The sequence below is a fragment of the Tribolium madens genome, unplaced genomic scaffold (genome assembly GCF_015345945.1).
Source record: "Tribolium madens isolate multiple individuals breed KSU strain unplaced genomic scaffold, Tmad_KSU_1.1 Scaffold_7;HRSCAF=85;Tcas5.2_LG10, whole genome shotgun sequence".
In the NCBI taxonomy this organism is placed as follows: domain Eukaryota; kingdom Metazoa; phylum Arthropoda; class Insecta; order Coleoptera; family Tenebrionidae; genus Tribolium; species Tribolium madens.
The window spans coordinates 1,575,006-1,587,518 of NW_025401050.1; the positions used below are offsets into that span (position 1 = coordinate 1,575,006).

Consider the following 12,513-nt stretch of genomic DNA (forward strand, 5'->3'; position numbering starts at 1 on the left):
TAATTTCAATTTATTTGTAATAATTCTTTTTGCAACCAACAAACTCTGTCATTTTAGTATTAAGGGTTCATTAGTCTAAAACGATATTCTTCAGCTCATTAATTTTACTCGAAATGTCCACTTTCTCCCCAACTGATCAAATATATTGGGTTAATAATTCAATATTGTTCATGAAATGCGATTTGCTGTTGTCGCTAAAAGCTTTCTATCGAATTTCATTCACTACGCAATAAACAGTCGGTGGAAAGTGGACAGTCAGTGCGCTTCCATGTTTACCTACTAGTCGTGAAGTATAAATTATTGAATATGTCTGAATCAAAAGACGAAAAATTGTCTATCATAAGAGAAGTTGACTGGTTATGCGTTGTTTTAAATATCCAAGTAGCAATTTCTTGTTTTTGTGGACTACATTTTGTTGTCTATGATGCCTATTTTCTCACAACAAGTTTCAGTAAGTTTTTTTTATTTATTGACGCCTATTCTGTACTTTTTGTGTTAAAAATAACAGTCCTGTTAAATTATAACATGCCTATTAAAAATTTTACACAGATTCTTATTCAATACACAACAATTTTAAAACTTCTGTTATACTACAGTGCAATCAAAAAGTCTTTCTATCATTCAAGCGTAGAAATTTAAATCGTATGTCTGTGGAAGATAAAATGTCACAATGACAAATGAAAAATGTCAAAATAATTTTTATGTAAATTATGACAGGAAACCGTGGTGAATGATTTTTATGAATAAACACCAACAAAATCTTATTTTAGTTTGTTTTGAGACGTTTTATAGAATAATTCAATTTAATTACCTTGATGTTTTAATTTTTATAAAATATTTTTTTGACATCTAGATAACATACGAACTGTTATGCAACATACGTCCTCAACTAGGACGCCTACTTGATAGAAAGACTTTTTGATCGCACTGTAATTTTTATAACAAGGCACTGTTGCCACATCGCAATACTTTTGAAAATAGCTAATTTAACTTTATTGGGGTTATATAAATACTTTGAACAATAAAACTACAATGTTATTAATTGTTTTTTACTTTTGTGTTGATATTCATCTTTTAAAAAGCTATTAAACGCGACAATTTAAATTAAATATCTAGACGGCAATTGACAAGTAAAGTTGGCGTTTTGTCAGTCTTGTCTTGTGCCTAATTCCTCTGTTCAAATTGATACATGTGTCCCGTCAATCGCACCAATCGCGCTCGGAAAAACTTTATTTTTGAAGAAATAATTGATATTTATTATTTCTTCATCTGTTTGAAGAAATTTTATCCAAATGTTCATTAAATGCGTCGTTACAATTTTAATAACTTGGAAAATACACCTACAGACCGAAGGTTAACTAAGTCAAAAATTGCCATTACTGCCTGCATCAAGTTGATAACTCCCATGACCAAAAAAATGTAGAGCGCAAAGCACTTTAAGATGGTTAGGTGTAGCAGCATGGTGCGAGCCAGCGTTTACAAAAAACTCAACTTCATTTTAATTAAACACTGAGCCGCTTCTTTATTTAAACGAAACAATTTGCAAAATGTAACTTCCGGCCAGTCGAATGGATTTGCAGCATCACGCAAGTTTCTATTAATTAATCGCATGCGACCAAGATTTATAAAGTAAGAAGGTTGCCTCGTAACTTTGTACCAATCACGGTGCGCGAATTGACGTCACTGGAGTTTTTCGTTCAAAAATAGGATATGCAACTAAACATATTATTAAGTTAAAAAACTAGAATTCCGTAAAATAAATACTCATAAAATATTTTTTATTAAGGGTAAAATAAATAAAATATATACATAGAAAAAAAATATAAATTAATTTTGTTAAAACTTGCAACATTTTAATTTATAACTTTATTTATTTTTTCTTTGATTTGTTTATCAGAATTTTTTTCGATTACTATTTATCGCAGGACACTGATCTTTTTTGTATATAATAAAAAATTAAATTTTCTTTCCAAACATAAGCGGTTGTCACCAAGAAGTCCGGAGTTATCATAATGGTGCCAAAAATCGATCAAAATCTCGACAAAATCAAAAAAAATTTAACTTTAAAATTGATCTATATAACGTTTTTTACATTTCTAGAGATCTTAAAGACTCAAAAAGTGCACAAAACATTATTGAGTCAAGTTTCAAAACTTACGAATTTTTTGAGTTTAAAAACGCTTGAAACATGGTTTTTTTATACGTAAAGTTATCCGCTGAACACGATGCAACAGATTAAAATACTTACAGAATACCAACTGAGTATTTAACAAGGTATTATTTTTTTACATACTGTTATAAATTACCACTTCAGTTACAGAATATGTCGCATTAAAACACAAACTACTTAATTAACAAAGTTTATATAATTTTTTTCCTTGTTAAATTTTAAGAACTTTTGCATTTTGACTGTTTTTTTATAGATTTTCAAAACTACTAGTGCTTGCATATACGGGCTGATTTTAAAGCACATGTACAGGGTGTCCGGAAAGTCGCGCATCTCTTTGAAAGGGAGTAATTGGGTAGTCCTCCAAAGTACTGAAAAAATGTTTAAAAAATTCTATCTGTCAAAAAATTTTGACATTTATTTTTTGACATTTGACATTTCTTTATGTCTATGTAATGATAGTGATGATCTTGTATATGTTTTTTTTTATAATTATTTAGTAAACTTACAAAAATTTTGCCAATAAAAGCCACAAATAGTATTAAACAGAGTTACAATGTAGGATACAGCTTCCTTGTTTCCTCTTCTAATAGCCTGTAGCAAAAAAACTTGGAAAAATAAATAGAGTCAAAATGCAAAATTTAAACTCATAACTTTGAAATTTTTATAAATGGATTTTTTTTAAACACTTTTCTTGTTGTCTAGGGCATCGCCCGATGATACAGTGTCACGGAGGTGCGCGACTTTCCAGTCTGTATATACAAATATTTTAACAAGTGATAGAAGACCTCAAAAGAAGTCAAAATAATTAAACTTTCCTTATCCGAATATTTATAATTTCTGAGATATAGAAGGTGCAACGTGCAACATCCATTTTGGCGTTACAAAAATTGTAAAAAAATGTAATATAGACGAATAAGTTTACAACTACAATTTGAGTTGGTGAAGTTTAAGGGCTTCAAATTCAGTTTTATTCGACGAACAAAACCCTTTATATCTCAGAAATTATTAACATTCGTATAAGGCAAGTTTAGTTATTTTGACTTCTTTTGAGCTCTACCATCACCTGTTAAAATGTTTACACACTCTTTAAAATCACCTTGTATTGTATATCAAATTGATTAGAGACGAATGTTATTTGAATGTCACTGATAAATTACTTTTACTATACTGTCTATATCTAAGTGTTGATAACGTTTGATTACTTTTTTTTAATGTTGTAGGTATTTATTTTCAACAAATTATTATAAATGATTCTAACATTGATATAAAGTGAAAAATAAAAGAAAATTTGCCTCCTCGCAGTTTATTGAATGCAAGTACAATTGACCTTTTAAACGATTTTTTATATTTATTTTTTTACATGTGGTTCTTCAGGTCAATAATAAAAGTTTCTATGGATTTATGTCCGGTGATGCTTTCTATAAGAAAATAACGAGGAAAAGGTTTTTTTTTAATTATTTCAGTATCAGTTGAGATAAATTTTGTATAATTTGCATATGTTTGTAATTTTGTTGGCGCTGAATCTATTAGTGTTATCAATAATTTAAAAACTCAAAAATTTATAATAACTCTGCATAATAGTCATTTATATGGAGCATTATTGAATGTTTAATTGTTTATGGTCTCCGAGGGCTACAGGTAAGTCGCCCTAGACATTAACTAATGCCCCAGTTATATACAGGGTGTTTGCGGATAGTTGCAAATAGTTTAACCACTAATAGAACTAGTCAGGAGAAACAACTTTTATATTTCCAACTTTTGACGAAAGCACGTCATTTTTGAGTTAACAGTAAAAACAAGTTGAGGCTGAAAACCTGTCTCCGCCTATGTATTAATACTAGATTTACATTCATTCATAAGAAAAAACAGCGTAAAGACAAAAAAATTATTGCTACATTAAGGTAGACCAGTGTGAGTATTGTTGGGTCAATACTTGCTATTATAAAAAAATTGCTGAAAATGTGGTCTTTCGTTGACAATGTACACTTGTACCCTTTAGGCTAGGAAAGCTTGCATTCGCATACACAGCCTTTCGAAGGTATTAATTTGGGCTGCGTACATTAATTGTTTTATGTGACCCCACAAAAAAAAAATTACACGGAGTTAAATCTGGTGACCGCGGTGGCTATGCAATTGAACTTGGCGACCAATCCATCTTTTGGGAAAATGGTTGTTCAACTAATTCATGATGACGCTGGCATAATGTGGTGAATCGATGATCACAATTTACCCTAAAGCGCGATTACAACTGACTAAACTGACACGTGTACACAATTGTATTTTTTTTGTGCACAAAAACTTTCATGCTCAACATTCAATGCAAATTATTTTCATATGTATTTTTACTTCCACCTAACAAGGAGAGCACACTGAAAATATTTCTTTGTTTTTGTGTTCAATTTATTATCTAGTGTTCCATTTTGTGTAGTATAAAAATGGTTTAATACATTTTTTTTAGTTCGTCTATATCGTGAATATGAGTGATTACTTCGACCTTTAAATACGAAAACAAAAAATTACATAGGATACAGCTATTTTTATCAATGTTAGAAAAAAAATAAAAAACTGTCGCCTAGTGTAATAAGTAAACGCATAATTAAAGAAAAGATAGTATACTCATAAGATATCTACACTGCGCGACAAAATTAACCGGACACCTAAAATTTTACGATTTTTCACATTGCAATATTTTTGTTATTCTTTGTTGGATTTCAACGAATTTTTGTTTGGATTAAAGAATAAACTTTGCAGAACATTGTTATTTAATTCAATAACATTTCTAGTTTTGTCTTGTAAATGTTACACCTAAAAGACAAGTGCATTCTTTTTTTACTTATTTATATTATACTGAGCTGTCGTGTGCGACAGAGATAAACTTAAGTTTTTACTGATTTCAGATTATTGCCCATTCTTTTCTGAATTATGTACCACATTTTTCATAGTTTTAATTCTTGAGACATGAGATATACAGGGTGTCTCACAAAGTATGATATATATTCATGGCCACATTTATAAAAATTGTTCAAAATGTCCACCTGCATTATCTATACAAGCCCGAGCACGACGTAGCCAAGCTGCCAAGATCGAAAACACCAGGCATGTCGCTGTGTCCACAGGAGTAGCATACACTAATTGTTTCATGTGGCCCCACGCAAAAAAATCGCATAGATTTAAATCTGGGAAGCGAGGCGGCCATGGTACAGGTCCACTACGTCCTATCCATTTATTTGGATAATTACGTAATGTGAAGGAGCTCCATCTTGCAAATACAACATGTCAAAGCGTGTTTATAGCGGAACGTTTACTAAAAGATCATCCAAATGTCGTGATAAAAATTCCAAATAATTGGCTTCTGTCAGTCTTGGAGGCAAAACCTAAGGACCTATTAAATGATCGTCCACGACCATCGACGTAGTTTTGATGCAAGCCATTCATAAAATTGAACACGACGAGTTAAATCTTCGGGTTTTAAAGCCTAGACTTTTTGAACATGAAATGGATTAAAACCTTGTTTGTGTAAAATACGCCAAGTCATGGATCGCGAAAGATCTGTTTGTGCCGCCAAGCGCCGCGTACTGACTCCTGGATTGGCTTCTACTCTTTCTAAGACGTCTTCTTCAGCGTTCAGTCTACGATCACTTTCTGTTGAACCTATGTCACGAGTGTTCATTTTAAAACTTCCACTTTTACATGGTACGCGTAAAAATTCTCACGGTGACCTCGGAAAAGGATTCATAGAGCCGTTTTGCACGTGCAGCATTGCCTCAAGCTTCTCCATAGAGCATAAGCATATCGATTTGTTCACTAAAGGTAAAATCTGCCATTGTCTTGAAATGAAATTCACGACTGATAAATGAACCTTTCATAGTAACAAAAAAAAACGGGCAAAAACAAACCATGAAAAAGTGCAGATGTTGTTGACCTTACGACTAAAAAACATTTCAAGTTCATTGATTAATATTGGCCATTTTCAGAGGTTCTCAAACGGTTTTGGCAAAATTTTCAAATTGCTCTTGTACCCACACGGTTACACTTAGGACACTAAATTTTTTTTAAAGACATTTCTCTTGCGGATCAACTACAGGTTTAAATATATACCACACTCTGTCAGACAGCCTGTATAAACCTTTAAAAAAATCATTACATTTCCAATTTCAATGAATATTCGTATTAAGTAGGCCAAATGTGTCAAAACGTCAAATTAGGCGCATTGAAGTTTCCAATAATTAACCGTTTTACTTGTAATCCTTTCAAGTTCCAAGTTTTTCAGATTTTTTGTGTTCAAAGACTTAATAGTGCTCTTTCAGTGACATAAGCAATCATTTTCGGTTTAACTACCATTTTATAAAGTCTACTTTCTGAACGAATATTTAGTAACATTAGAAAAGCAACGTCTTTTTCAATGCTTCGTATCTCTGAGGCACCAGACGATAAACTTTTGAAACAAATTGGGCCTTATTCAAAGCAAAGAACGGGCAATAATCTGAAATAAGTAAAAACTTAATTTTGTCACTGTTGCAGACTACAGCTCAGTATAAAAAAAGTAAAAAAACAGTGCTTTCGTTTTTTAGATATAACATTTACAAGACAAAACTAGAAATGTTATTGTTCTGCAAAGTTGATTCTTTAAGCCCAACAAAAATTCGTCGAAATCCGGCAAAGGATAACAAAAATATAGCAATGTGAAAAAACGCAAAATTTTAGGTGTCCGGTTAATTTTAGCGTCCAGTGTATTTGTTTTTCTAGTTACAACGAAACTTACCTTTACATTATGTACAAAAAGTACCGGGAAACGTTAAATAAAATAGTACTACGTTATTATTGATCAATTGTTATTTGATTCCTTTCAAACTAAGCTCCATCTGAAGCGACACGCATATGACAACGATTAACACAATCATCAAGACACTTCTCATAAACAACGAAAGATATGGCTTTCAGTTCTTTCTGCGAATTTTGTCTTATGTCTTTTATGGATTCAAAAGCCTTCCTCGCGGGACAATTTAACTTTAAGAAATGGGAAAACTTTACATAGGGCCATGTTAGCTAAATACTGTGCTTGATTGATAACATTTGTTGAGTTTTTATCCAAAAATTTGTGCAGGATTGTCGCTGTGTGTGTGCAAGCGCACAATTTGCAGTCAGCATTTCTTTGATTTTCTTTACATTTTCCACCGTCTTTGATGTTACGATCGTCCAGAACGAGGAATGTCGGTGAACTCTTTCCGGCCCATTTGAAATCATATGCTTGGGTTTTTGACATACATGAATCCATAAAGGCTTTTTGAAAAATTTTCAGAGATTTACTACACAAATTTTCGTTGGCAACACAAAATTTCAAGCAAATTCTCTGATCGGTTGTGGAATCCATAAAGAAAAATCGCGAGTCTGACTTAACCACAAGTTATGGTAAAAACAATTTTAAACAAACCCCTTGACCTATAGAGGTAAAATTTGGCTTGGTAAGAGAGTATGGTTGTACCAATATACTTACCTGACAAGAATGATTAAGATATCTTCTACATGAACTCTTTAAATCGAACATTCCCGATACTTTTTTACAATATAGTATGTTATTGTAAGAGTATTTACAGAAAGTTTTGTAAATTTGTTGTCTAGGAAAAATGCAACGAGGGTTCTATTTTTATAATCTTAAGCATATTTCTATAGGGTGTTTACGGTCTTGAAATTGAAAATGGATCTAGTAATAGAAGAGTGCAGAAATAGTGTAATGGAGAAAAAAAACTAGATGAATTAATATAACCGAGAACATTGTTTAACTCAAAAATATTGGTATAAAATTTTAGGGTTACTGAAATAATTCCTTTTCAAGATACAATACCATTGTTGCAACAAATAACAAAACATATTTAGTGCAATAAAAGCAAAATGTCGTTTATAGTTTTAATAATATCATCATTTAATTCGGTTTTACGTAGTTTTTATCAGAAATTGAAGATCTTTCTTTTGATCATTTCTAACAATTCTAATAGGTTTGATTTGTTTTTTTTTTGTGATTTCTAATTTATAAATTTAAGAGCATGAATCACAGATTAATATTAAAATAATATGCTAATTGTTATGATTATGATTTTGCTGAAAAATAAAGTAAATGCCATTGTTGTGTCTGAAGAAACAGTTATAAAACACACAATGTAAAACAAATCATTATTTAGTTTTATAACGTAAATTTTTACTTTATATTAGTTTTCTTATACATACAGAATGTCCCAGCGAGATAGATACTAATCTAGTGCATCACCTAAAATTATTTTCAACCATACAGCATGTCCCAAAAATAAGTTACGATACATGTTTTTTTAAATGACACTGTATGTTTCTTGTCATTTTTGAATGTAGCCTTTTAAAACAATGATTTTATGCTAAATTTTTATTACTCGATTTTGCTTAATTTTAGAAATAAGACGGTTTTTTGACGAAAACATGCACTTTTTAAAAATTTATTACACAAAAACTAAGACAGCTAGAACAATTTTTTTCTTACTTCTGCAAAGAAGAATGTAAAGAATTTTAAAGTGGAACAATTTTTTAGTGTTTTTGTAAAAAGTAAAAAATGAAGATGTTTGTTAAAAGTTAAATAACTTTAAAAAAATTAAATGGAACACCTTATTTTTTATTTTTGCATCTAATAGATTGATAAATTCTCTATCTAAAAAAATAAACTTTTAATGTTTAGAATTGATAAATGAAAGATATTTAACATTCAATATTAATTGTAGCAACAATGCGTATCAATATCTGAGCATTCTTGATACTATTGCAACCATAGTAATTCCACCATCTGTTGATTTATCTAGAGATTGTGGTTATAAATACTGAAATTCGAATTATTTTATTGTAAAAATAAAGAATAATAGATTCAGATTAACACAAATGTGATTATTAAGTGATATTTCTTCCATCTCTTGTGCTACTGTGCACTTTTTGGCTACTGAAACAATAGTAATTATTTTTTTGTTTAACGTTATAGTACATTACAAGCGAGGTGGTAAATATGGCATTACCCCGAGTGCTTATGTATACGATCTAGAGGCGCCAGCCTCGAGATCGGATAAAGCTCAAGGGGTAATGCCATTACAACCGAGGTTTGTATGCTATTTTATTCACAATCACATTATTTTCAATCAAAAATGTGAGTAAAATAAAATTCTAACAAAGTTAAGGTCCAAACGTGGTAGGCCATCCAAATGGCATTTGATTTTTGACATTTCAGAAATGTCAAAGTAAATATTGAAATAATGTGTGAATCTGATTTAAAGTCATCGAACTGGAGCAGTATACTCCCTCAGAAGTAAGAGAAACTGCTACAAAAGCAATTAAATACTAATTTAGCAAAATATTATGCATAACTTGACAATTTGAAAGAAAAAATTTCCGGTATTTTCGTAATTTTAATTTTGGCATCCTTGCATATTACCACTCAAGAGGAGTAACATTTATTACTCTTCATGAGAAATAATGACATGTTTCCCAACCTTAAAAAGGTTAGTAATCGGCATATTACATTAGTGATTGTGAATAAAATATTTTATTAGTTATTGACTTATTGATTATAAACACCTAAAAGTAAATAATTTTAAAAAGAAAATTTAATAATCCTTTAAATGGAAAAACAATAAATAAGGTGTTCCATTTAATTTTTTTAAGTTATTGAACTTTTCACAAACATCTTCATTTTTTTATCATTGCAAATGCAACACACTAAAAAAATGTTACAACCTTATAGCTTGTAGGTACCTTCTTCTTCGCGGTAGTTAAAAAATATTTCTAGAAGTCTTAGTTTTTGTGTAATAAATTTTTAAAAAGTGCATGTTTTCGTCAAAAAAAAAACGTCTTATTTTTAAAACTAAGCAAAATCGACCAATAAGATTTAGCTTAAAAACATTGTCATAAAAATCTACATCTAAAAATGTTAAAATATATATGGTGTTTTATTTAAAGAAACACAAGATTGTATTGTAAAGTATTTTTGAGACACGCTGTATAGTTAAAAATAATTTTAGGCAATAGTCTAGATTAGTATCTTTCAATGTCCTATACAGGGTGATTCACGACGAATAATGAGCCTGACCAAATTTTTGAAGCAACCAACATTACAGTTGTCGCAAAATAACTAATAGTGGTAATGGTGGTTGCATCGAGAATTTGGTCAGGCTCATTATTCCTCGTGAATCACCTTGTATATTTTTTAATTTTACCATTTACAGGTCACTAATAGACTTTTTCAAATCGCTAAGACACTCTGTATAGTGTATCATCTTGCTATACAAGGTCGCTAAAAAGTATGTATACAGTTAAATATTATAAAAACTATTCATTAAAACTTATTGAAATTTGATATGCTTAAAAGTATTTAAATTCCTTCGTCTTAGGTGTTTATCAAATTTCTATCTCGATTTCTTCTGGGGCTAACTTGATTTTTTTTAATAGTAAGAAGAGTCAAATTTAATATTTTTAAAAAGAGCATTTTTTCTGAGTTTTATGATGTACGAGTAACACATGCATACCTTATTTTAATGAAAATTATCGAACTATTTAAATTTTGAAAATTGTAAATTTTTTTAGCCTTGGAAATGTTGTCTTTATCCGTCGTCAGCTTTTTGCCGCTTGAACATTGATAAAAAAAAATAAGTAAATTGTTTCCCAAATTTCAACGTGCTCTGCTAAACCGCTCTGAAAATATTTAGCTGCATCCATACTTTTTAGCGACCCTGTATAAAGATGACAATTTTTTGACGATAATTTTTTTATTAGTAACCTAAAAACCTATTTAAATGAATGATAATTAACTAATCATTTTAGGTTTATTGCTGATATTACTTTCTACACTTGGGGTAACAGCCGGAGCGCATAGATTATGGGCACACCATTCCTACGAAGCAACAACTTCACTGAGGGTATTTCTAATGCTTTGTCAAACATTAGCGGGACAGGTGAATTTAAAAAAATGTGTTTTTAAATAACGTAAACCACAAATTTGTTTCTTTAGACTTCTATCTACAACTGGGTTCGTCTCCACCGACTTCATCACAAATATTTTCAAACAGAATTGGATCCGTTTAATCCTCAAAAAGGTTTTATTTATTCTCATTTTATAGCAAACAATTTAAAATTAAGTCAGGCTCAAGAGAAATTGTTAGAAGAAATCGACATGTCGGATTTAGAACAAGACAAAATTGTGATGTTCCAGAAAAAGTAATTTTAATTAATCACTCAAAACTATTATTTTTAATTAATTAATTATGTTGTAGGTATTATTGGTTTCTTTTTGTAATTGTAACTTTACTTTTGCCAATAAATGCTCCTGTAGAATATTGGGATGAAACCATATTGAATTCATTTTTCATACTTGGATGGTTACGTTTGGGAATTAGTTACCATTTAAGGCTACTAATTCACAGCGGAATAAATATTTTTGATTTCAAACAAACTGACAGGTAACACAAACTCATAATTTGTTTATAATTATGTAAAACTTTTGTTAGGAATTCCTATGATAGCAATGCAGTTTTCTTCGTTAACAAATCTTATTGGATTTCTTACCATTATATATCTCCATGGGATTACCAAGCGAGTGAATATGGCAAATATGGCACTGATTGTACTTCTAAATTTATCCGAGTTTGCGCTGCATTGGAACTTGCAACAGATTTGAAAACTGTCGATAGTCAAATGATTCAAGAAGCTTTGGCTATATGTGTTAATGAAAAAAAGCCGATAGGGGAATGTTTGACACGAATAGAGAAAAAATCTCATGATAGATTGTTAAAACATTATCTAACTCCATCGAAATATTATTAGTTTTGCAATTCTTCGTTTGTTTCAATCAAATACAATAAAGAGTGGTTAAGAGGCTTATTTTACATTGTTTTAAGCGTATTGTTCTGTAATTGGTAATAAAATTTGATTAGTTAAAAAAAGGAAAAATGGTTTGTACGTTTTATAAATTTATTCCACAATTTTTTGTGTACAAGGTTTGTCTTTTTATACAATTATCTAACAATAAATTCTTTCACAAACCGAATCTTTGTCATACTGCTTATATAGGGTGACAACAAAGGTCATGTCGTGGTAACTTGACAAATTATACATCATTTGCCATTCATCTGACAATTATCAATTAAGTGTTTGTTTCACTGTCAAAGTATAAATGTCGTGCCTGCACGTGCAATTACTGGACTCATATCATTAGTTGATAGCAACACTATCCCTAATGATCAGCCTCCTTGGCCACGTGGAAAATGGTCAATGCCCAATTTTTTTTTTATAATAATAATAATAATAATAATAATAATAATTATAATAATAAAAGATTCAGAGAC

At 30.4% G+C, this 12,513-nt stretch overlaps 1 protein-coding gene across 1 annotated transcript; it reads left to right on the forward strand.

Annotated features, from left to right (window-relative positions):
- Positions 1 to 223: 223 nt before the first annotated feature.
- On the forward strand, positions 224 to 12,215 carry LOC123009721 (acyl-CoA Delta-9 desaturase). Its single transcript, XM_044406208.1, has 5 exons — positions 224 to 451; positions 10,994 to 11,124; positions 11,181 to 11,386; positions 11,443 to 11,628; positions 11,677 to 12,215. The coding sequence occupies exons 1-5, from the start codon at positions 307 to 309 to the stop codon at positions 11,990 to 11,992; spliced, it is 984 nt and encodes a 327-aa protein (XP_044262143.1). The 5' UTR covers positions 224 to 306; the 3' UTR covers positions 11,993 to 12,215.
- The last annotated feature ends 298 nt before the right edge of the window (positions 12,216 to 12,513 follow it).